The sequence below is a fragment of the Salmo trutta genome, chromosome 10 (genome assembly GCF_901001165.1).
Source record: "Salmo trutta chromosome 10, fSalTru1.1, whole genome shotgun sequence".
NCBI classification, from domain to species: domain Eukaryota; kingdom Metazoa; phylum Chordata; class Actinopteri; order Salmoniformes; family Salmonidae; genus Salmo; species Salmo trutta.
Genome location: NC_042966.1, coordinates 40,243,178 through 40,267,063, shown reverse-complemented (window position 1 = coordinate 40,267,063; position 23,886 = coordinate 40,243,178). Strand labels below are relative to the sequence as shown.

The 23,886-nt window shown below is 43.2% G+C and overlaps 1 protein-coding gene across 1 annotated transcript; it reads left to right on the top strand.

Moving 5' to 3' along the window:
• The first annotated feature begins 102 nt into the window (after positions 1-102).
• Positions 103-21,312, top strand: LOC115201721 (sorting nexin-5). The gene is made up of 13 exons (XM_029765565.1): positions 103-309; positions 2,732-2,836; positions 4,275-4,385; positions 4,949-5,070; positions 5,261-5,384; positions 6,036-6,131; positions 7,439-7,544; positions 8,154-8,229; positions 8,412-8,451; positions 9,409-9,495; positions 10,722-10,881; positions 11,392-11,477; positions 17,439-21,312. The coding sequence occupies exons 1-13, from the start codon at positions 274-276 to the stop codon at positions 17,487-17,489; spliced, it is 1,200 nt and encodes a 399-aa protein (XP_029621425.1). The 5' UTR covers positions 103-273; the 3' UTR covers positions 17,490-21,312.
• The last annotated feature ends 2,574 nt before the right edge of the window (positions 21,313-23,886 follow it).

Here is a 23,886-nt window from a genome sequence, read left to right as displayed (position 1 = left end):
TTTATGATGTTTTAATTGTTGTATCGGAATGTTCTAAATGCCACGTGCGTTGAATCAACAACAACAAAAAAAGCAACAAACTATTTTGATTGACGTTCAGAAACCTTGTCCAATCAAAAACATCAGTGCGAATCAGTGGGCGGGATGTATCTGTTATGGGACAGTTGGAGCGAAACGGGGTGTTTTCAGAAGATAGCTAATATAGATTTGCAGCACACGATCTGTACGGGTTTTTAATTGTATTTAAAAAAAAAAAAAATTATTATTATAATCATGACATCTACCATTGATGATAGCGAAAAAGACAAGGTAAGTAATGAGCGATGTACGTGAATAACGTCGTATCGTTAGCTAGCCCGCTAACGCGGCTAGCAGTAGTTAGATAAGACAATTTAGCTAGCTAGGAAGTTTTATGAGACGCTCACTTTCTTCAACGGTACGTTATTTCGCTAGCTAACGTTATTCATACAATCGGCTATCTATGAAAACTTTAGCTGACGAACTGAAACACTAGTACCTTAGCTAACTTAACAATAACGTACATTTGTTTTTAAATTGAACCTTCATTTAACCAGGCAAGTCAGTTAAGAACAAAGTGTTATTTACAATGACGGCCTACGGGGGAACCTGCCTTGTTCATGTGCAGAACGACGACATTTTAATTTTTTTACTTTGTCTGCTCGGGGATTCGTTCCAGCAATCTAACCACTAGGCTACTTGCCGCCCCGTGCTGTGGTGTAAAGTTTTAAGTAAAAAATACTTGAAAGTACTACTTAACTTCAGGCTAGGGTACATTTTTCTCCACTTTTTAGGGGGTATATGTACTTTACTATTCATATTTTTGGTAAACGTTTACTTCACTACATTCCTAAAGAGAATAATGTACTTCTCACTCCATACACTTTCCCTGACACCCAAAAGTACTCATTACACTTTGACTGGAAAATGGTCCAATTCACACACTTATCAAGAGAACATGTGGTCGTCCCTACTGCCTCTGTTCTGGTTGACTCACTAATCACAAATGTTTCGTTTGTAAATGATGTCTGAGTTTTTGAGCATGCCCCTGGATTTCTGTCAATAAAAACAAATTGTGCTGTCTGGTTGACTTAATATAAGGAATTTGAAATTATTTTTTATTTTTTTTACTTAAGCACATTTTAGCATTTTCATTTACTTCTGATACTTAAATATATTTAAAAACCAAATACTTTTGGACTTTCTCAAGTAGTATTTTGCTGGGTGACTTTTACTTGAGTCATTTTCTATTAAGGTATCTTCACTTTTACTCAAGTATGAGAATTGAGTACTTTTCCCACCACTGCATAAACGTTAGTATTATTAGCAGAGATGTTATAGAAAGCATTATATTTTCTTTGGTATTGGTCTAGCTAGCTAATGTTAGCTAGCTACTTCATCATTGAATGTTATTTTCACAATATTATGCATTATTGTATAGTCACCAATTCAGGCTACTTTAGTTTTGACATAAGATGCTTGATATTGTAGGCTCTCTACAAAAAGTTGGGCTTTTATGGCACAGAGGGCAGTGCATTGGCTTCTTCAATAATGTCAGACCAGGCTTGCTGGTTCAATTTATGCTCCTGCAGTTTCCTCCCAATCACTATATTTGGAATGATATGTGGCTAGATGGCTATTGATTTTTCGAGTACGGTGCACAGACCAGTGAACTAACCATTGCCTTTGGGGACTTCCAAAGTGGCACTAACAGGTTACTTTTTGCATTGCATATTCTTTGGTGCACAATCCATCACAATGTTATGTGCAAAGCATATTGTCCTGGCAAATGAAGAACTCAGATGGTTTACATATGGAGTTGCTTGGAATTGGAAAGGCCTGTGGGTTTAAATTTCTTTCCCTATTTTTCATTTCCTGTGAGACTAAAGAGGAAACTTCCGCTCCTTTGATTCCTGTTGACTTTGCAAAGCTGAGTATCAGAGTTCAGGCAGTGGTATGGTAAAACTATAAACAGGCTGTGGATCATTCACACGGTATTAGCCTGTATCTCTTAATCATAACATCTGGATCAAGTTTATGATCAATATTTCTCTAATTAAATCAGGTTTCACCCACTCAAACAAAAACTGTTGTTCAGATGGGATAGATTTAGCCTTGACAACAACCATAGAGAGTGGTAAGATGGCACCAACAGATCTGGGACCAGGCTAGTAGAAATGTACACTAGTAGACTCTTGGGAATCCTGACTGACTTGTTTTGGGAAAACAGCTGGAGTTATTCAATCCCAAGTATGAGTCACATGTCACAGGACTTTGAATTCAGTGAAGAGTGGGAGTTACTTGTAATCCACTCTAAAGTGAAAGAAGGCTTTCATTTGTTAGGCCTACCCGTATTCACCTCTCTCCACTCTGTCCTGTACTGTCTAAGGTCACATTCAATAGTGCATGGGTAGTCAACAGTAAGGTTTTCAAGAATGTGTTCTGGAGTTTGGACTAGGTAGCCCTGAGACATGGTCCGCTGTAATCTACTCCTATGTCTCATAGGTAGGGTCTAGGCCACTTGTTGTCCACGCCTCACATAGCCTAACAGACAGCATTCCCTCCCTGTGAATTCCCTCATCTTGAATAGATGAGAGATATTCAGTTTACTTTCTGTCTCATACACAAGCATATGTAACATATTTCACTGATGAAGGATTCTGCCAACTGGTAGTTGTGAAACCTTGTCCTTGATTCTGTTCCCCTCTCTTAGGCACACTCTGTGTCTGTGGACCTAAACAACGACTCCTCTCTACTCATCGACATTCCTGATGCACTCTGTGAACGAGACAAAGTCAAGTTCACTGTCCACACCAAGGTATGTATTAAACATTATTTAACCGTCTTTATCCCTCTGATTTATTTGATCTGAAGTATACTGAACAAAAATATATAAAAGCAACAATTTCATAAATTTTACTGAGTTACAGTTCATATGAGGAATTGAAATAAATTCATTAGGTCCTAATCTATGGATTTCACATGACTGGGAATACAGATGTGCATCTGTTGGTCACATATCTTTAAAAAAAAAAATTGGTCTTACAATGGACCTCAGGATCTCGTTGTGTTATTTTTGTGCGTTCAAATTGCCATCTATAAAATGCATTTGTGTTCGTTGTGCGTAGCTTATGTCTGCCCATACCATAACCCCAACGCCACCATGGTGCACTCTGTTCACAACGTTGACATCAGCAAACCGCTCGCCCACACTATGCCATACAAGTGGTCTGCTGTTGTGAGGCTGGTTGGACTTACTGCTAAATTCTCTAAAATGACATCCCTGAAATTGAGACATCTGTGGCATTGTGTTGTGTGACAAAACTGGAGAAAAAAAATGGTGGCCCTTTTTTGTCCCCAGCATAAGGTGCACCGGTGTAATGTTTAATTAGCTTCTTGATATGCCACACCTGTCAGGTGGATGGATTATCTTGGCAAAGGAGAAATGCTCACTAACACGGATGTAAACAAATTTGTGTGCAAAATTTTAGAGAAATGTTTTTTTTGCGTGAATGGAAAATGTATTTTATTTAACTAGGTAAGTCAGTTAAGAACAAATTCTTATTTACAATGACGACGCTGGGCCAATTGTGCTCCGCCCTACAATCATGGCCGGTTGTGATAGAGCCTGGAATCGAACCAGGGTCTGTAGTGACACCTCTAGCACTGAGATGCAGCATACCACCCTGCATCCCACTGCTGGCTTGCTTCTGAAGCTAAGCAGGGTTGGTCCTGGTCAGTCCCTGGATGGGAGACCAGATGCTGCTGGAAGTGGTGTTGGAGGGCCAGTAGGAGGCACTCTTTCCTCTGGTCTAAAAAAAAATATCCCAATGCCCCAGGGCAGTGATTGGGGACATTGCCCTGTGTAGGGTGCTGTCTTTCGGATGGGACGTTAAACGGGTGTCCTGACTCTCTGAGGTCATTAAAAGATCCCATGGCACTTATCGTAAGAGTAGGGGTGTTAACCCCAGTGTCCTGGCTAAATTCCCAATCTGGCCCTCATACAATCATGGCCACCTAATCATCCCCAGCTTACAATTGGCTCATTCATCCCCCTCCTCTCCCCTGAAACTATTCCCTAGGTCGTTGCTGTAACTTAATGGGAAAATAACGGTAAAATAAATAAATAAAAAAGACCGCTGCGCCACTCGGGAGCCCAATGAAACATGGGACCAACACTTTACATGCTGATTAGATATGTTTGTTTTGTTGTTAATGCACTTTAATTGACTTGAATTGTCTGTCTGTCTCATCAGACCACCCTGAGCTCCTTCCAGAAGCCAGACTTCTCTGTTCCTAGGCAACATGAGGACTTTATCTGGCTCCATGACACGCTGGTTGAAACTGAAGACTACGCTGGGCTCATCGTGAGTGTTAAATCCACCAAACACACACACTGGTTTGAGACTACGCTGGGCTCGTCGTGACACCAGAGACTGACTGTTACTTTTGATTTTGACCACCCCGTTGTTCAGGGACACATTATTACATTTCTGTTAGTCACATGTCAGTGGAACTTGTTCAGTTTATGTCTGTTGTTGAATCTTGTTATATTCATACAAATATTTACACATGATAAGTTTGCTGAAAATAAACACAGTTGACAGTGAGAGGATGTTTCCTTTTTTTGCAGAGTTTATAAAAAAATTATGAAAAAAAATCTATTTTTTTCATAAAAATATTTCTGTGTTGTATTTATTTTCATTTTCCATAAAAAATAATATATTTTTTTGCTCAGACACCCGTGACCCGTTCAAAGCAGGTCGTGGCCCACCAGTAAAGGATCGATGGTCTACGGAGAACACTTATTTATAGTTGACTGTCATTTCACAAGTTCACTGTCTGTCATTACATGTAAATCATAGGTTGCTGGTGTCAGACATCTTACCAGAAATGTCATCTACTAGCCTCTCCTCCCCTATCTGTCCAGATCCCTCCAGCCCCCCCGAAGCCAGACTTTGAGAGCCCCAGGGAGAAGATGCATAAACTGGGAGAGGGAGAAGCCACCATGACCAAGGAGGAATACACCAAGATGAAGCAAGAGTTAGAGGCGTGAGTTTCAACCCTTTGTCATTGTGTCCAAAGTTTAATTGGTACAGTTTTAAAACATGTTTCTCTTGAAGAGTGTGCTTAATGATTCCTGTGGGAAGGATTCTGGTGGTCTCAATCTCGTGTCAATCTGTGTCTCTGTCTATGTGCGTTCTGTCAGTTAGTAATTGGCTGTCTACCGTCTCTCTTCCAGTGAGTACCTGGCTGTATTCAAGAAGACTGTTCAAGTCCACGAAGTATTCCTGCAGCGACTATCTTCTCACCCCATTCTGAGCAAGGACAGAAACTTCCAGATATTTCTTGAGTATGACCAGGATGTGAGTTTGACACTTGGAGAAGGAAACCGAGAAGACAGACTGCATACTCTCCAGTATTGCTGACTTCCTAGTTTGCTGCTGAGGTCGTAGGAGGGAGAGATGGTGGGAAGTAGGAAGGGAGAGATGGTGGGAAGTAGGGAGGGAGAGATGGGGATGGTACTGTAGGAGAGAGAGATGGGGGACGGTACTGTTGGAGGGAGAGATGGGGAAAAGGAGAGAGAGATGGGGGGGTGGGAGGGAAGTAGGGAGGGAGAGATGGTGGGAAGTAGGGAGGGAGATATGGAGGACGGTACTGTTGGAGGGAGAGATGGGGAAAAGGGGAGAGAGATGGGGGGGGGGGGGGGGGGGGAGGGAGAGACAGGGGAGAGATGCATTCTCTCTGTCAGGGGAGCTGTTAGTCAACTGGGGTCAGCTGAGATGGTTTTGTTGGTCCATTTGGGAAATGTTATACAGGCATGTTCAGTGTGACGCTTATTGGATTATTACTGACTCCTCTTCATTCCTATTTGGAACAAAAAAAAAAGGTGCTCCACAAGAGGAACTGTTGCAGTTCACATAATCAATGTTACATTGCGAACTTCTACTGTGGTGTCATTAGCTGAGTCATGTCTCTGAATAAATCCTTTCCCTTCCTGTGATTGGTCCGTGTAGCTGAGCGTACGGAGGAAAAATGCCAAGGAGACGTTTGGGAGTTTCTTTAAGAACATGGTGAAGAGTGCTGATGAGGTCATCATCTCTGGGATAAAGGTGGGCCTCCTCATATCATACAATAGCTCTGTTCGAGAGCATCAAATCCATGATGCATTGTGGGTAAATGCTGACTGACTAATCTACAGATCGTAATCGGTAGTTTATTTTTTTAAAGTTTTTTTTAGCATAAGGTGATTTGTAGCGGTCGCCTGCGCTATCGGCTACAATGTCAAACGAACCCAATGCTTTTACTGTGGATTTCCGTGGAAATCCATTTTGTGAGGTCGGCTATGCATTTAAAAACTAGATAAGAGGAAAACCGTACGACGCGTTACAGTAGCAGACTCAAAGAGACACAGAACGCCACGGTTCAGCCAAGCAGAGATAAGAGGAAAACCGTACGACGCGTTACAGTAGCAGACTCAAAGAGACACAGAACGTCACGGTTCAGCCAAGCAGAGCCCTTCATATCCACAGTGAACATCTGACTTTGTATGTGTGACTGTATCTTTGGCAGAAGGTTGATGTGGGTTGGAACGTTTTGTTCTGAACAGAACCACTTTTCTCCCCCCCCCCCCCCCCCCGACCAGCAAAATAAAGTTGTGAACCGGTTCCAACCAAAACAAAGTACCGGTTTATATTGTTCCTTTTTAACCTGTGAAATCAACCGTTTAAAAATGCATTTCAAAAACCATTTAGCTCATTAAATAACTTCACCAATCAGTGTAGATAGAGCAGGCTAGTTGTTTACATGCGTGATGGACAGACAAGTGTAACCTATGGTGCAAGATGTGACTGAAGGGTTGAGGAGAAGGCTTTAAAGCGCTGGGTATCTTGTTACGACATTATTATCTGAATTAGCTCCGTAGAATTATACCTACGGAGGAGTGGCTTCTATGAAGGAACTTTGAATGTCCTTTGAGCTAGCACGCTAACGTGATTGTGTGTGCAGAGTGACACCAGAATTAAAAACACCTCTTACCTTTTTGTAGTTAACAAATCCAACGTGAAATGTGATAAATAGGCCTAAAGTTAATCCAAATCTCTCTCCCGATCTTCTCACGATTCTAACGTCAGTACAGTAATCTTAGACCTTGGAAGGGGCAGGTAGTCTAAACAGGATTTTCAGTTTGCAGGCAGACGCTGGAATACGTTTCTGAGTGACAGTGAGGGCTTTGCATAGGCGCTTTGTTACCGTTTCTTTTGTGGGACTACATGCTTTTAAATTAACGGTCTGTTCTAGAACTGTATTGATCACTTTCTTTCCGGGTTCCGTTTTTCTGTTCCTTAAAAATTATGTTATTTTCCTGTTTCTGTTCCCTGAACCAGTTTCAACCCCTGCTTTTAAATGATTTTTCTTGCAGGAAGTAGATGATTTCTTTGAGCAGGAGAAGACCTTCCTGCTTGATTATTCGTCTAAGATCAAAGACTCCACTGCCAGGGCAGAGAAGATGACCCGCTCCCACAAAAGTAGGACTATGATAACAACACCAACAAACATCTGTTGTCAAATATGAATTGGAAATATCTCTTTGCTTTCTTGTGTTATTGATAAGAACAGTCCCCCCCCCCCCTATTTATTTTTATAGAGCCCTTTTATTACATCAGCACTTGTCACAAAGTGCTTTAAAGATACCCAGCCTAAAACCCCAAAGAGCAAGGCTGAGGGGTGGCCTGTCCTCTTCTGGCTGTACCAGGTAGAGAGGAACCAGGCTCAGAGGGGTGGCCTGTCCTCTTCTGGCTGTACCAGGTAGAGAGGAACCAGGCTACTAGGGGTGGCCTGTCCTCTTCTGGCTGTACCAGGTAGAGAGGAACCAGGCTCAGAGGGGTGGCCTGTCCTCTTCTGGCTGTACCAGGTAGAGAGGAACCAGGCTCAGAGGGGTGGCCTGTCCTCTTCTGGCTGTACCAGGTAGAGAGGAACCAGGCTCAGAGAGGGGTGGCCAGTGTAGAGATTTAAGAGTACATGATAGTTTTAAGACGTTCAAACGTTCATAGATGACCAGCAGGATATGTGGTGCAACTTCTTCCACTATTATCCATACTGGGTGTTGATTATCTTGTCTCCTCTCTTTGTGTCAGATGTTGCTGATGATTACATTCACATCTCTTCTACGTTGAACAGTCTCTCTGTCGATGATAACACAGCACTTAAAATGTGAGTAAACAATATCAATATATGACAGGACTAAGTATATGAATCGGGCCGTTGTTACCTCAAGCCAACAACAGGTTACTAAATGAATGTTTTTTTTTTTTCATCTCTACCCCAATATCAGAAAGAAAAAAACCAGAAAAAGAATGTTTGCTCAACTATTTATGTGTTTGTGTTCCCTTCAGGCACTTTGAGAAGTTATCTGACCTGTTTGAGAAACTCCGGGTAAGAACCAGTGCTGATCTTCAGCACTCCTCCTCAACTATTTATTGTCCATTTCCATCAAAATTCATTTTGTGAAGTCAGCAATACATTAAACACTTGTGTGTGCATTTGCTTTTGAGCTGTGCATATTTCACATTTTTTTTTTTCATTTAAAGTGATTAGTCATATAGCAGATGCTCTTATCCAGAGCGACTTAAAGTTAGTGTATTCATCTTCAGATATCTAGGTGAGACAACCACATGTCTCAGTCATAGTAAGTACATTTTTCCTCAAAGTAGCCATCAGCTAGTAATGAAAAGTCAAGTGCGCGTGTTAGTTCACGAAAGGATAGGGTGTTATTTTCTATGTGTCTGAGCATGGTCTGTGTTCCATCTCAAATCAAACTGTACCTGTCACAGCCTTAACAACAGCCTTCTGAACAACAGGTGTAGACTAACAGTCAAATGCTTACTGACGGGCGCTTCACAACAATGCAGAGAGAAATAATGGAAAGAAAACATGAGGAATAAATACACAATGAGTAATGTTAACTTGGCTATATACACAGGGTACCAGTACAGAGTCGATCTGCAGGGGTACGAGGTCATTGAGGTGGATATGTACATATAGCCAGGGGTAAAGTGACTAGGCAGCAGGATAGATAATAGACAGTAGCAGCAGCGTATTTGATGTGTCAAAAAAGTTAGTGCAAAAAGGGGGTCAATGCAGATAGTCCGGGTAGCTATTGGTTAACTATTTAACTAACTAGCAGTCTTATGACGGGGGTAGAAGCTGTTCAGGGTCTTGTTTGGTTCCAGAGCTGGTCCTGCCACTACAAAGTGGAGGGTAGAGTGATGTCATAGAACACAGATTTTTATTTATGACGTCACTCTACCCTCCACTTTCTACTGGTGTGACCAGATGGATAGATGGAACACAAATTTGTATTTATGTCTATCCGTCTGGTCCTGCCTGTAGAAAGTGGAGGGTAGAGTGGCGTCGGACCAGGAGCTGAAGCTCACAGAGCTACTACGGTACTACATGAGGGACATCCAGGCAGCCAAGGTGAGCCACCTCTAGTCTGCAAGTCTGTTTCTCTCTCCAAAACCCCCATGAGCTTCTATTGACCGTTGAATCGTTGGTATGAGATCCATCGAACTGTTGGTGGAGCATCCAAGAGCACCAGAGTGCTGGAGTTTATTTTATTCTATTGAATAGTTTTATTCTAAATGCACCTGGAAACACAATAGGCGAGCATGTTACTTACATTACCTGGAAACACGATAGGCGAGCATGTTACTTACATTACCCGGAAACACGATAGGCGAGCATGTTACTTACATTACCCGGAAACACGATAGGCGAGCATGTTACTTACATTACCCGGAAACACGATAGGCGAGCATGTTACTTACATTACCTGGAAACACGATAGGCGAGCATGCTACTTACATTGCCTGGAAACACGATAGGCGAGCATGCTACTTACATTACCCGGAAACACGATAGGCGAGCATGTTACTTACATTACCTGGAAACACGATAGGCGAGCATGTTACTTACATTACCTGGAAACACGATAGGCGAGCATGCTACTTACATTACCCGGAAACACGATAGGCGAGCATGCTACTTACATTACCTGGAAACACGATAGGCGAGCATGCTACTTACATTACCCGGAAACACGATAGGCGAGCATGCTACTTACATTACCCGGAAACACGATAGGCGAGCATGTTACTTACATTACCTGGAAACACGATAGGCGAGCATGTTACTTACATTATCTGGAAACACGATAGGCGAGCATGTTACTTACAATACCTGGAAATACGATAGGCTAGCATTCTACTTACATTACTTAATTCAAGGTCAAGAAAATAACAGGCTTATTGTCACCACATATAGAAAACCACTAGATCAGTGATGTTTCTGCTTATAAACTGTAAGTTGAGTATAGAAATCCTAAGATGTGTCAAATAAATTATATCCAGCTCAGGACTTCAGCTATGTATGTGGTTTAACTTGCTAGCTAAGTGGCTAGATGTCAAGATCAATCTTCTTGGTTACAGCAGAGATATTCAACCCCCTCCTGAATCAACATCCCTGTTGCGTAATAAATTAGTTTTTTTTTTTGCATCCCCCCCAAAAAATAAGAAAAAAACATTTGTACTGAAATAGCCCCCGTTGTGTGCACATTCGGTAATACCGTCAACCCCGGTATGGCACAGAAACGGTATAAACATCTGGATACCGCCCTACCCTATTAACGTGTGTGTGTGTGTCAGGACCTGTTGTACAGACGGGCCAGGGCCCTGGCAGACTATGAGAACAGTAACAAGGCTCTGGACAAGGCCCGGCTGAAGAGTAAAGCTGTTGCTCCAGCAGAGGAGCACCAACAACAGTGTCTGCAGAAGTTTAACAAGCTTTCTGAGTCGGGAAAAAGAGGTGTGTGTGTGTAAAGCCTGTCGTATGCTTCCCAGTCTAAACTTTTTCCTTTTTATTTCATCTAAAGGTCTATAGGGAGTATGCGAGAACAGACGTTTTGCTTTTCACCTAGTCGAGTTCTGCTCGGAGCAAACTGAACCTTATATATATATATATAGATATAGATATAGATATATATAGATATATATATATATATAGATATATATATAGATATATATAGATATAGATATAGATATATATAGATAGATATATATATAGATATATATATAGATATATATATATAGATATATATATATATATATATATATATATATATATAGATATATATAGATATATAGATATAGATATATATATATAGATATAGATATATATATAGATATATATATAGATATATATATAGATATATATATAGATGCCTTTTACACAGTGTGGCTGTATGTTTGGGGCAAACATGTTGTAACATATAATAATACAGTACAGTGAGTTAACAGCATGGTGTTCTCTTCTCAGAGCTGACCAGTTTTAAGGGCAGGAGAGTGGTGGCTTTCCGGAAGAATCTAATAGAGATGGCTGAACTGGAGATTAAGCATGCTAAGGTGAGTCAGACTGGAGACTCTAGTATTGTCCTTTTTTCTTTCTGTATGTAATATATTGTAGGATTGAATCTCTCGGAATCTCTCCCCAATACATAGAAAATGTAAAAATATATATATATGTGTGTGTGTATATACAGTTGAAGTCGGAAGTTTACATACACTTAGGTTGAAGTCATTAAAACTCATTTTTCAACATCTCCAGAAATTTCTTGTTAACAAACTATAGTTTTAGCAAGTCGGTTAGGACATATACTTTGTGCATGACACAAGTAATTTTTCCAACAATTGTTTACAGACAGATTATTTCACTTATAATTCACTGTATCACAATTCCAGTGGGTCAGAAGTTTACATACAGTAAGATGACTGTGCCTTAAAAAGCTTGGAAAATTCCAGAAAATGATGTCATTGCTTTAGAAGCTTCTGATAGGCTAATTGACATAATTTGAGTCAATTGGAGGTGTACCTGTGGATGTATTTCAAGGCCTACCTTCAAACTCAGTGCCTCTTTGCTTGACATTATGGGAAAATCAAAAGAAATCAGCCAAGACCTCATTAAAAAATTGTAGACCTCCACAAGTCTGGTTCATCCTTGGGAGCAATTTCCAAACGCCTGAAGGTACCACATTCATCTGTACCAACAATAGTACGCAAGTATAAACACCATGGGACCGCGCAGCCATCATACCGCTCAGGAAGGAGACGCATTCTGTCTCCTAGAGATGAACGTACTTTGGTGCGAAAAGTGCAAATCAATCCCAGAACAACAGCAAAGGACCTTGTGAAGATGCTGGAGGAAACGGGTACAAAGGTATCTATATCCACAGTAAAACGATTCCTATATCGACATAACCTGAAAGGCCACTCATTAAGGAAGAAGCCACTGCTCCAAAACCGCCATAAAGCCAGACTACGGTTTGCAACTGCACATGGAGAAATGTCCTCTGGTCTGATGAAACAAAAATAGAACTGTTTGGCCATAATGACCATCGTTATGTTTGGAGGAAAAAGGGGGAGGCTTGCAAGCCGAAGAACACCATCCCAACCGTGAAGCACAGGGGTGGCAGCATCATGTTGTGGAGGTGCTTTGCTGCAGGAGGGACTGGTGCACTTCACAAAATAGATGGCATCATGAGGCAGGAAAATGATGTGGATATATTGAAGCAACATCTCAAGACATCAGTCAGGAAGTTAAAGCTTGGTCGCAAATGGGTCTTCCAAATGGACAATGACCCCAAGCATACTTCCAAAGTTGTGGCAAAATGGCTTAAGGACAACAAAGTCAAGGTATTGGAGTGGTCATCACAAAGCCCTGACCTCAATCCCATAGAAAATTTGTGGGCAGAACGGAAAAAGCGTGTGTGTGTGCAAGGGGGCCTACAAACCTGACTCAGTTACACCAGCTCTGTCAGGAGGAATGGGCCAGAATTCACCCAACTTATTGTGGGAAGCTTGTGGAAGGCTACCTGGAACGGTTTACCCAAGTTAAACAATTTAAAGGCAATGCTACCAAACACTAATTGAGTGTATGTAAACTTCTGACCCACTGGGAATGTGATGAAAGAAAGAAAAGCTGAAATAAATCATTCTCTCTACTATTATTCTGACGTTTCACATTCTTAACATAAAGTGGTGATCCTAGCTGACCTAAGACAAGGAATTTTTACTAGGATTAAATGTCAGGAATTGTGAAAAACTGAGTTTAAATGTATTTGGCTAAGGTGTATGTAAACTTCCGACTTCAACTGTATGTGTGTGCGTGCGCGCTGCAGATGGTCTTACCTGCTAGACCAGGCCCAAGCACAACATTCAACATTTTTTGTTGGAAACGGGATACCTAGTGAGTTGCACAACTGAATGCATTCAACCCGAATTGTCTTCCTCATTTAAACCCCAACCCCTCTGAATCAGACGGGGGACTGCCTTAACCCGCGTACACGCCATCGCCGTCCAGGGAGAAGTTGTTGTTGTTGTTGTTGGTGGTCAACTGCCTTACTAGAGGTTCATGTTATGTGGCAGTGATTAGGCTTGTGTTGTAAACCGTGTATATACCTTATACTGGGTATTTGGGAAAAGACATGGGATGGGTTATCAATACTGTTGAAACTATTTATTTTTAAGTTTTTTAATACGTTTGAATAATTTATAGCTACTTTTAAAGTAAATATAGTACCCGCAGTAAACTTGTGCAATACGTTAAGAGATAAAGATCTTCGTCCTTGATAAAATAATTTATATGTTTAAAGATAATGATTAAATAATTCTACCCTGAAACATAACTATTAGTGATATAGTTTATGTAGCATGAGTAATTAAAATGTTAAACATAAGTCTAACTAGGTTGGACTGGGAAAGAGAGGAATGTGTGTGTGTGTTTAAGAAAACACAGAGAAGCATTAAACTGTGTTTGACCCCGACCTAGCTAGAACTCTGAGAGTTTATGATATGAGACACTCCTTCTCTAATCTCAGAGTTCTGGAACTGTCGGCTGGGTAGTGATATGCTGCAGTGGGGAGAGTTCTGGAACTGTCGGCTGGGTAGTGATATGCTGCAGTGGGGAGAGTTCTGGAACTGTCGGCTGGGTAGTGATATGCTGCAGTGGGGAGAGTTCTGGAACTGTCGGCTGGGTAGTGATATGCTGCAGTGGGGAGAGTTCTGGAACTGTCGGCTGGGTAGTGATATGCAGTGGGGAGAGTTCTGGAACTGTCGGCTGGGTAGTGATATGCAGTGGGGAGAGTTCTGGAACTGTCGGCTGGGTAGTGATATGCAGTGGGGAGAGTTCTGGAACTGTCGGCTGGGTAGTGATATGCTGCAGTGGTGAGTTCTGGAACTGTCGGCTGGGTAGTGATATGCTGCAGTGGTGAGTTCTGGAACTGTCGGCTGGGTAGTGATATGCTGCAGTGGTGAGTTCTGGAACTGTCGGCTGGGTAGTGATATGCTGCAGTGGTGAGAGTTCTGGAACTGTCGGCTGGGTAGTGATATGCTGCAGTGGTGAGTTCTGGAACTGTCGGCTGGGTAGTGATATGCTGCAGTGGTGAGAGTTCTGGAACTGTCGGCTGGGTAGTGATATGCTGCAGTGGTGAGAGTTCTGGAACTGTCGGCTGGGTAGTGATATGCTGCAGTGGTGAGAGTTCTGGAACTGTCGGCTGGGTAGTGATATGCAGTGGGGAGTGTTCTGGAACTGTCGGCTGGGTAGTGATATGCTGCAGTGATGAGAGTTCTGGAACTGTCGGCTGGGTAGTGATATGCAGTGGTGAGAGTTCTGGAACTGTCAGCTGGGTAGTGATATGCAGTGGTGAGAGTTCTGGAACTGTCGGCTGGGTAGTGATATGCAGTGGTGAGAGTTCTGGAACTGTCGGCTGGGTAGTGATATGCAGTGGTGAGAGTTCTGGAACTGTCGGCTGGGTAGTGATATGATGCAGTGGTGAGAGTTCTGGAACTGTCGGCTGGGTAGTGATATGCTGCAGTGGTGAGAGTTCTGGAACTGTCGGCTGGGTAGTGATATGCTGCAGTGGTGAGAGTTCTGGAACTGTCGGCTGGGTAGTGATATGCTGCAGTGGGGAGAGTTCTGGAACTGTCGGCTGGGTAGTGATATGCTGCAGTGGGGAGAGTTCTGGAACTGTCGGCTGGGTAGTGATATGCTGCAGTGGGGAGAGTTCTGGAACTGTCGGCTGGGTAGTGATATGCTGCAGTGGGGAGAGTTCTGGAACTGTCGGCTGGGTAGTGATATGCTGCAGTGGGGAGAGTTCTGGAACTGTCGGCTGGGTAGTGATATGCAGTGGGGAGTGTTCTGGAACTGTCGGCTGGGTAGTGATATGCTGCAGTGATGAGAGTTCTGGAACTGTCGGCTGGGTAGTGATATGCTGCAGTGATGAGAGTTCTGGAACTGTCGGCTGGGTAGTGATATGCAGTGGTGAGAGTTCTGGAACTGTCGGCTGGGTAGTGATATGCAGTGGTGAGAGTTCTGGAACTGTCGGCTGGGTAGTGATATGCAGTGGTGAGAGTTCTGGAACTGTCGGCTGGGTAGTGATATGATGCAGTGGTGAGAGTTCTGGAACTGTCGGCTGGGTAGTGATATGATGCAGTGGTGAGAGTTCTGGAACTGTCGGCTGGGTAGTGATATGCTGCAGTGGGGAGAGTTCTGGAACTGTCGGCTGGGTAGTGATATGCTGCAGTGGGGAGAGTTCTGGAACTGTCGGCTGGGTAGTGATATGATGCAGTGGGGAGAGTTCTGGAACTGTCGGCTGGGTAGTGATATGATGCAGTGGGGAGAGTTCTGGAACTGTCGGCTGGGTAGTGATATGCTGCAGTGGGGAGAGTTCTGGAACTGTCGGCTGGGTAGTGATATGCTGCAGTGGGGAGAGTTCTGGAACTGTCGGCTGGGTAGTGATATGCTGCAGTGGTGAGAGTTCTGGAACTGTCGGCTGGGTAGTGATATGCTGCAGTGGGGAGAGTTCTGGAACTGTCGGCTGGGTAGTGATATGCTGCAGTGGGGAGAGTTCTGGAACTGTCGGCTGGGTAGTGATATGCTGCAGTGGGGAGAGTTCTGGAACTGTCGGCTGGGTAGTGATATGCTGCAGTGGGGAGAGTTCTGGAACTGTCGGCTGGGTAGTGATATGCTGCAGTGGGGAGAGTTCTGGAACTGTCGGCTGGGTAGTGATATGCTGCAGTGGGGAGAGTTCTGGAACTGTCGGCTGGGTAGTGATATGCTGCAGTGGGGAGAGTTCTGGAACTGTCGGCTGGGTAGTGATATGCTGCAGTGGGGAGAGTTCTGGAACTGTCGGCTGGGTAGTGATATGATGCAGTGGGGAGAGTTCTGGAACTGTCGGCTGGGTAGTGATATGATGCAGTGGGGAGAGTTCTGGAACTGTCGGCTGGGTAGTGATATGATGCAGTGGTGAGAGTTCTGGAACTGTCGGCTGGGTAGTGATATGCTGCAGTGGGGAGAGTTCTGGAACTGTCGGCTGGGTAGTGATATGCAGTGGGGAGTGTTCTGGAACTGTTGGCTGGGTAGTGATATGCAGTGGTGGGAGTTCTGGAGAAAACTTTCCTTAGTGTTTGTGTGGATGTATGTGCGTAAGGAAGAAGAAAGTTATAAAATGAATGTCTTTGTATAATGGACTTCAGAACGTTCTCGTGAATAAACTATACAAACCTTTTGCATAAGCCTGAGTCTGCCTAATTATTATTATTAACCCAGTGTCTTACAAACCTCGGGGATTAGTCAAAGCTTATTGAGTGTTAGTTATTATCATTGGGATTGAATAATTCTTCTGAAAGTCCTTCATTTCACCTGTTACATAATATTTTTATTATAAAGCTTCCTGGTAGTCCCCAATCACGTGGTATTTGCTGACAAGCACACAATGACTGTTTTGCATCATGCTCCAGGTGATCTAGTTACAGTAGGGAATTCACAACTAAATGTTTGCCAGTTTGGTATCTTATAACTATTAAGTTACCTGTCTAACATGTGATAAATGCTCTGCAGTTGGCTTGCTAATTTAGTAGCTAGTTAGCTATCTAAGTGGTTAGCTTCTTGCAAAATCAAGCTTCGCTTGCTAACAGCAGAGTATCCCCTCCTGGATCAAGATCCTTGCTGTCTAATATTTGTTTTGTGCGTGCAGCGAACTGGGAGTAGCATTTTTTTAGTTACTTGTTTAGGTCAGAGACTATATAAAATGTTCCCAATGCGCCCGTTAGCATTTATTTTCCTATGTGATTTTACATGTACTTGTTAGCGTTGATAACCTTGGTTTTACACAGTCTCAGTGGGGTTTGAAAACAGCCGGTATTACCGAATATCCTGGTATGGCACAAGGTCAATATGACAGTCCGCCCAAGCCTAGTAGTGGTTCATGTTATGGTGTGTGTGTGTGTGTGTGTATATTGTGCCCTAATCCTTGTGAAATGTCTGTTTGTTATGGATATGATACTGATGTCTGTTCTCTCTTACAACAGAACAACATGTCTCTGCTGCAGGGCTGCATTGAGCTTTTCAAGAGCAGCTGAGCCACTGGTCTCTTACCAACCCTCCCAGACCACTGACCAGCTGGGCTTTGGCGCCAGTCTGTTTCTGCTCTCTTGCCAACTCCTTATGGAATCGTCATGCGAAACTGTGCCTGGAGTAGGAAAATTTACAAACGGATCAGGGACCAGGATACTGACCAGCAGGCTTTGAGAAGGGAACCTGGATACCACTTCTCTCCACCCCACGTGTCAAACTCATTCCACGGCGGATTTTCTTTCCACCCTTGTACTTAATTGATGAATTAAGGTCACTAATTAGTAAAGAACTCCCCTCACCTGGATGTCTAGGTCTTAACTGAAAGGAAAAACCAAAACCAGCAGACACCTGGCCCTCAGTGGAATGAGTTTGACACCCCTCTATTCCCGGGGGAACCTGGAGACCCAATGGCCTCCACCCTCTTCCCCCAGGGGAACTTGGGTCGTGTTCATTAGGGCACATGTTTGAACAACTTCCCTTTGCAATGGAAAACAAAAATAAGGATTTGTTATTAGTCCCTCCCCGTTTCACTCATTTGCGGGGTGTTTCGTGCCTTGAACCCGATCCCGGATACCCTCTTTCTCCACTTCAGAAACCTGCACAAGAACCTGCATATGTCTGTTTGACTGTCTCTGTTTCTGTCTGGATGTTTAGTCTCTGTCCACCTGTCCCCTCCGTGTCTCCTTCTACCCCCTCCGTGTCCCATGGAACACTCCCCTTTAGTGATGACAGCATTCCAGAACAGGGAGAATCCTGCACCATCTTCTGACCTTCCTCCTCCATCTGTTTTTCAATCATGGGTTGTCTGAATCTTGGCTTACACTTGTTCTTGTATTGGATTCTCTATTTGTCACTATGATGGACTTTTTGCCGGATTGTGATAATGTTTATTATTGTTTTGGTTGCTTTTCAAGGCATGCGCCTACTAACCCCATTACGCCCCTCACTTGTACATATAAAGAAAGCCAGAATTGAGGTTGAATTTGGTCTTAGCATAACAGTTAAATTAGGCAGAGTGGAGTCAGAGTAATCTGGTGTTTTTAATGGTGCAGGCATAGCTAGCTATAATGGAAATAGTTCGGTTTTCTCATTGCAACGCCACTTTAAACCACTCTCTAATACTAGTCCGAAGAGTGACTGCTGAGCTCAGCTGTTGCCTCTCTGGTTTAAAATGGAACAGTTTACAGGGTCCTATTCATTAGGCCACGCTGTAGCAAAAATGTTTTGCAATGGGAAAACTAAAACAATGGTTTCTTATTGGACAAGTTCAGATAGTCCCTCCTTGTTTTTCTTCCGTTTGGTACCTTAGTGAATAGGACCCAGATGGGAGCAACTGTTTACAAAGAGTGTATAAAGTGGATGGAAAAGGGGGTAAAAATACTAATTTAGTGCCTAAATAAAGATTCTTGTGACTGCATCCCGATTGTCCACCCTTCTGCCAAAGTCTGCACTTGCACACTTCCGTCATGGATTTAAAAGCATTTGGGTTGATGTAAGCATTGGCTGAAGGGAGTTTCCACCATTTGTTAAATGCATGACGGTGGAGTCTGGAAATGCTCACTTTGGGAGAAGGGTGGAGAATTGGGACTTGGCTTAATACTTTCTCTCTGTTACCATCCTCTGAGATTAGGCTGGATGAACTCGCTCAAACCGCCAGTGAAGAGACATGCTCTTTTTCGTGATTAAGAGAAGTGTGTGGTAGTTTGTCCAACAGTGTGGTATCACACAAATGTTTTGGCTGTACCTCAGCAATGGCAACATGGCTCTTTGCGCATATTCGTCTACATTACTGCCAGTAATAACTGGAGCCAAATAATTTTTTTGTTTTGAGACTTACATTTTATTTTTGACAAGTTTACTTCCACATAATATGGACCAGTTTATTTATTTTTACTACAGACCTTATCAGTGTCAGCACTGCTTGTTGTCACAGTTTACTGCCATACACATACTGAAGTGGTCCATCTGTCCGGGCTAGACGAAGGAGTGACTAGTGAGTGCCAGGCAGCTATGGTTTCTGTGCTAAGTGAGTCAATATTCAGTGGACTAGGCTGAGGCCTTTGACACTGTCAGTGAAGTCCACCCATAGTAGAGGACTGTATGCAGTTGGTTCTAGTTAACATTTTAAGCAATAGACTTACATGGCCATATTGGCTATTGGAGAGTAACTCTGGTCCCAGCACTTATTCAGAGGAGTGTGACTGATGTGTGTGTGTGTGTACTTCAGCGTCAGCTTGTAGCTGTTGTCTATGTCCCAATTCTTTCACATGCTTCCCTAAGTGTGCACTTGTTCACTTCCCTTCATGGATTTTAAAGGGACTGACGAGTGTAAGAAACATGGGGGATACTCCCATGCTTACACCAATGATCCAATGCTTTTAATTGTGTGGAGAGGATGAATGTGCACTACCTAGATAAGTAGGATGTTCCTGTGCACCTCATTGATATCCTGCTGTGTTTACTCGTGTGGCTTCCTGTGCACTTGATTGATATCCTGCTGTGATTATCAGTGTGGCTTCCTGTGCACATCATTGATATCCTGCTGTGTTTACTAGTGTGGCTTCCTGTGCACTTCATTGATATCCTGCTGTGTTTACCAGTGTGGCTTCCTGTGCACTTGATTGATATCCTGCTGTGTTTACTTGTGTGGCTTCCTGTGCACTTGATTGATATCCTGCTGTGTTTACCAGTGTGGCTTCCTGTGCACTTCATTGATATCCTGCTGTGTTTACCAGTGTGGCTTCCTGTGCACTTCATTGATATCCTGCCGTGTTTACCAGTGTGGCTTCCTGTGCACTTCATTGATATCCTGCCGTGTTTACCAGTGTGGCTTCCTGTGCACTCGATTGATATCCTGCTGTGTTTACCAGTGTGGCTTCCTGTGCACTTCATTGATATCCTGCCGTGTTTACCAGTGTGGCTTCCTGTGCACTTCATTGATATCCTGCCGTGTTTACCAGTGTGGCTTCCTGTGCACTTGATTGATATCCTGCCGTGTTTACCAGTGTGGCTTCCTGTGCACTTGATTGATATCCTGCTTTGTTTACCAGTGTGGCTTCCTGTGCACTTCATTGATATCCTGCTGTGTTTACCAGTGTGGCTTCCTGTGCACTTGCTCTTAGGGAGATGTACTGAGCAACACTAACCTATCCTCCCATCCAATCATCTTGCTTAGTACTGCTGGTGCAGGGTTGGTTTGAAGAATTGCATTTTTAGGGTTGCTTATTTCTCCTATTGCTTTTTGTTACTGACGGAACCTTTTTTTATATTGTTAAACTAGCCTGGGGGCCGGTCTGTAAGCCTGGGGGCCGGTCTGTAAGCCTGGGGGCCGGTCTGTAAGCCTGGGGGCCGGTCTGTAAGCCTGGGGGCCGGTCTGTAAGCCTGGGGGCCGGTCTGTAAGCCTGGGGGCCGGTCTGTAAGCCTGCTGTCTTGCCTACTCTTTATGAATTTATCATGCCATCTTTGACTTGGCAATGGAGTTGGTAAACAGATCAGGGACCAGGCTGTAGAAGACCACAGATCTGGGATCAGGCCTAAACGTATTAACCTGTAAAAGAAAAGGGTTCATATTGAAACAAAAATTATTGAATTCTTTGAATTGCTTTGGAAAATGAGTGCTTTTATTTTGTAAATTTGATCTATGGTGGTAAATACTTAATCATTTCCATGCCCAGAGAGGGCTGTCTTATAAAGTGGTGTTTTTGATAATTGAATGGATTTCTAAATCATTCCAACTGTGTGAATTACTTAGTTTTCTTTCTTACCGAGCATGACTTGTTTTTTTACGTTTGCAATAATTACATTAAATAAGTCCTACTTTCCAAAATCCTTAATGTGTTAGTCTCTTATTAATTAACCTTTTGTGTGATATCATTCTGATGATACTATTACTATTGAAACGATTGTCAACTGTTACCAGGACCTTGGTAGCCTCACACCAGCAGGTGGTGCAGTCTGCATACTGAAGAGGATGAGGGAGAGTAGACCCAACAAGCTCTGTCTCACTGCACAATTAAGACGTTCTCCTAACGTCAAGTTTCAAAATGTTTTATTTTTTATCAAATTGTATTGGTCACATACAAGTGTTTAGCAGATGTTATTGTGGTGTGGGGGCTGTGCTTTGGCAAGGTGGGTGGGGTTATATCCTGCTTGGTTGGCCCTGTCTGGGAGTATCGTCGGATGGGGCCACAGTGTCTCCCGACCTCTCCTGTCTCAGCCTCCAGTATTTATGCTGCAATAGTTTGTGTTGGGGGGCTAGGGTCAGTCGGTTATATCTGGAGTATTTCTCCTGTCTTATCTGGTGTCCTGTGTGAATTTAAGTATGCTCTCTCTAATTCTCTCTCCTCTCGGAGGACCTGAGCCACAGGACTACCTGGCCTGATAACTCCTTGCTGTCCCTAGTCCACCTGGTCGTGCCGCTGCTGCAGTTTTAACTGTTCTGCCTGCGGCTACGGAACCCTGACCTGTTCACCGGACGTGCTGCCTTGTCCCGGACCTGCTGTTTTCGACTCGCTCTCTCTACCGCACCTGCTGTCTCTAACTCTGAATGATCGGCTATGAAAAGCCAACTGACATTTACTCCTGAGGTGCTGACCTGTTGTACCCTCTACAACCACTGTGGTGATTATTATTATTTGACCCTGCTGGTCATCTATGAATGTTTGAACGTCTTGGCCATGTTCTGTTATAATCTCTACCCGGCACAGCCAGAAGAGGACTGGCCACCCCTCATAACCTGGTTCCTCTCTAGGTTTCTTCCTAGGTTTCGGCCTTTCTAGGGAGTTTTTCCTTGCCACCGTGCTTCTTCGTCTGCATTCCTTGCTTTTTGGGGTTTTAGGCTGGGTCTCTGTATAGCACTTTGTGACATTGGCTGATTAAAAAAAGGGCTTTAGAAATACATTTGATTTAGAGAAATGCTTGTGTTGCGCCTGCTGCACTGTATCGTTCCATTTCTCAAAAGGTCAAATTTCGAAGTTAGATTTAAGTTTAGGCACTCATTCCAAATGGTTAAGGTAAGGGTTAAGGTTTAGTATAGGGTTAAAAAAAAAAAAGTTTCCATTACAGGGTTTAAACCTTCTGATCAAGAGTCATAGGATTGATAATTGAAAGTAGTTCTAATGCATTCCAACTTTGTGAATTACTTTTATTTAGTGTTTTTCTTTTTACTGGGATAGAACATGCAACCTTCTGATCCAAAGTCAGGAGATTACCCCCGTCCAGAAGCCCAAGCAAAACCCAAGCCTACTTGATGCTAATAGCGCTCACTGTTACCTCCCAGTGGCTAGTTTTGAAGGCATTTCCCAACGTCCAATTTCGACATCAATCTTGAACAACCTGGCTGAGTAGACCTCGCCAAAAACCTAAACTACTATAACATCTGGAATGGAGTGTTCTTTAACTTATTTCTTTGCCTTCTCTCATCCCACCATAGTCTGTCAGGTGCGTGTGTGTGCGCGTGTGTGTGTGTGTGTGTGTGTGTGTGTGTGTGTGTGTGTGCGCGCGCGGATTGATAGGGTCTTTTCATGCACAACATTAGGAAAAAGCAAATCAACAAAATCTTCTCTTTTTTTTTGTAGAATGTGACCGTTGCTTGAATAGGACCCCATAATTACCTCAATACTCCTACATAAATACATGTACAGTACTTTCTCTCGGGAGTGTTACCACTATTGCTTTTGGACCTAAAGGATTATTTAGGACTATGTGCCTGTTCAGAGTTCCCATACTCACAGTATGATTACGTTCGGCAGTGCTGATTTGATAAGATATTTAGGAGTGTCATGTGAATGTACGGTAGCAGAGGAATGTCTGCCTTGGACTATAAGAGAAACGGATGTTGACTCAACTGGAAAAGTAACTTGCCTGTCTTAGAAACCGCAGGAAGTAGGGGTGCTGAGAGTGCTGCATCACTCCCTGATAAATCACAATTGAAATATAAATGTTGTAAATAAATCCATCAGACTAGTGCACTAGGCCTTTATTACTACTGTATGAGCCGAGAAAATAACTTGATAACAAAAATGGCCCTCAGTCTGGTGAAGTATTTCGTACGGTTGGGGTTCAAGTCGGCTGTAGTATTTTATTCACAGTAGAGTTACGTGTTGACCACGTATGTGTAAATTAATTTAGCGACGCGACCATTGCCAAATAAATGTACACATACATGTTATTCAATCATTGCACCCACACTGCTCGCGCACGTCAACGAGCGTCTGCATAGCCAGGCGCTAAAATAGAACTTGGTTCTATTTGTGATGCTTGACGAGCTGCAAGTCCCTCCTCTCCCATCTCCTCATTGGTTTTTAGGAGCATAATACCCACGTGGGTGATTGAAAGATGAACTGAGGTCCACACTCCAGTCCAGTTGGTGGTGGTAATGCACCTTAAAGTTGGGTTGCCAAC

What these genes read in the sequence shown, in the direction of transcription:
- LOC115201721 (XM_029765565.1), top strand. Translation starts at nt 274, where the DNA reads ATGACATCTACCATTGATGATAGCGAAAAAGACAAG. An exon ending in ATGATAGCGAAAAAGACAAG is followed by an intron (nt 310 to 2,731) that starts GTAAGTAATGAG and finishes CCCCTCTCTTAG; the next exon opens with GCACACTCTGTGTCTGTGGA. An exon ending in AAGACTACGCTGGGCTCATC is followed by an intron (nt 4,386 to 4,948) that starts GTGAGTGTTAAA and finishes CTATCTGTCCAG; the next exon opens with ATCCCTCCAGCCCCCCCGAA.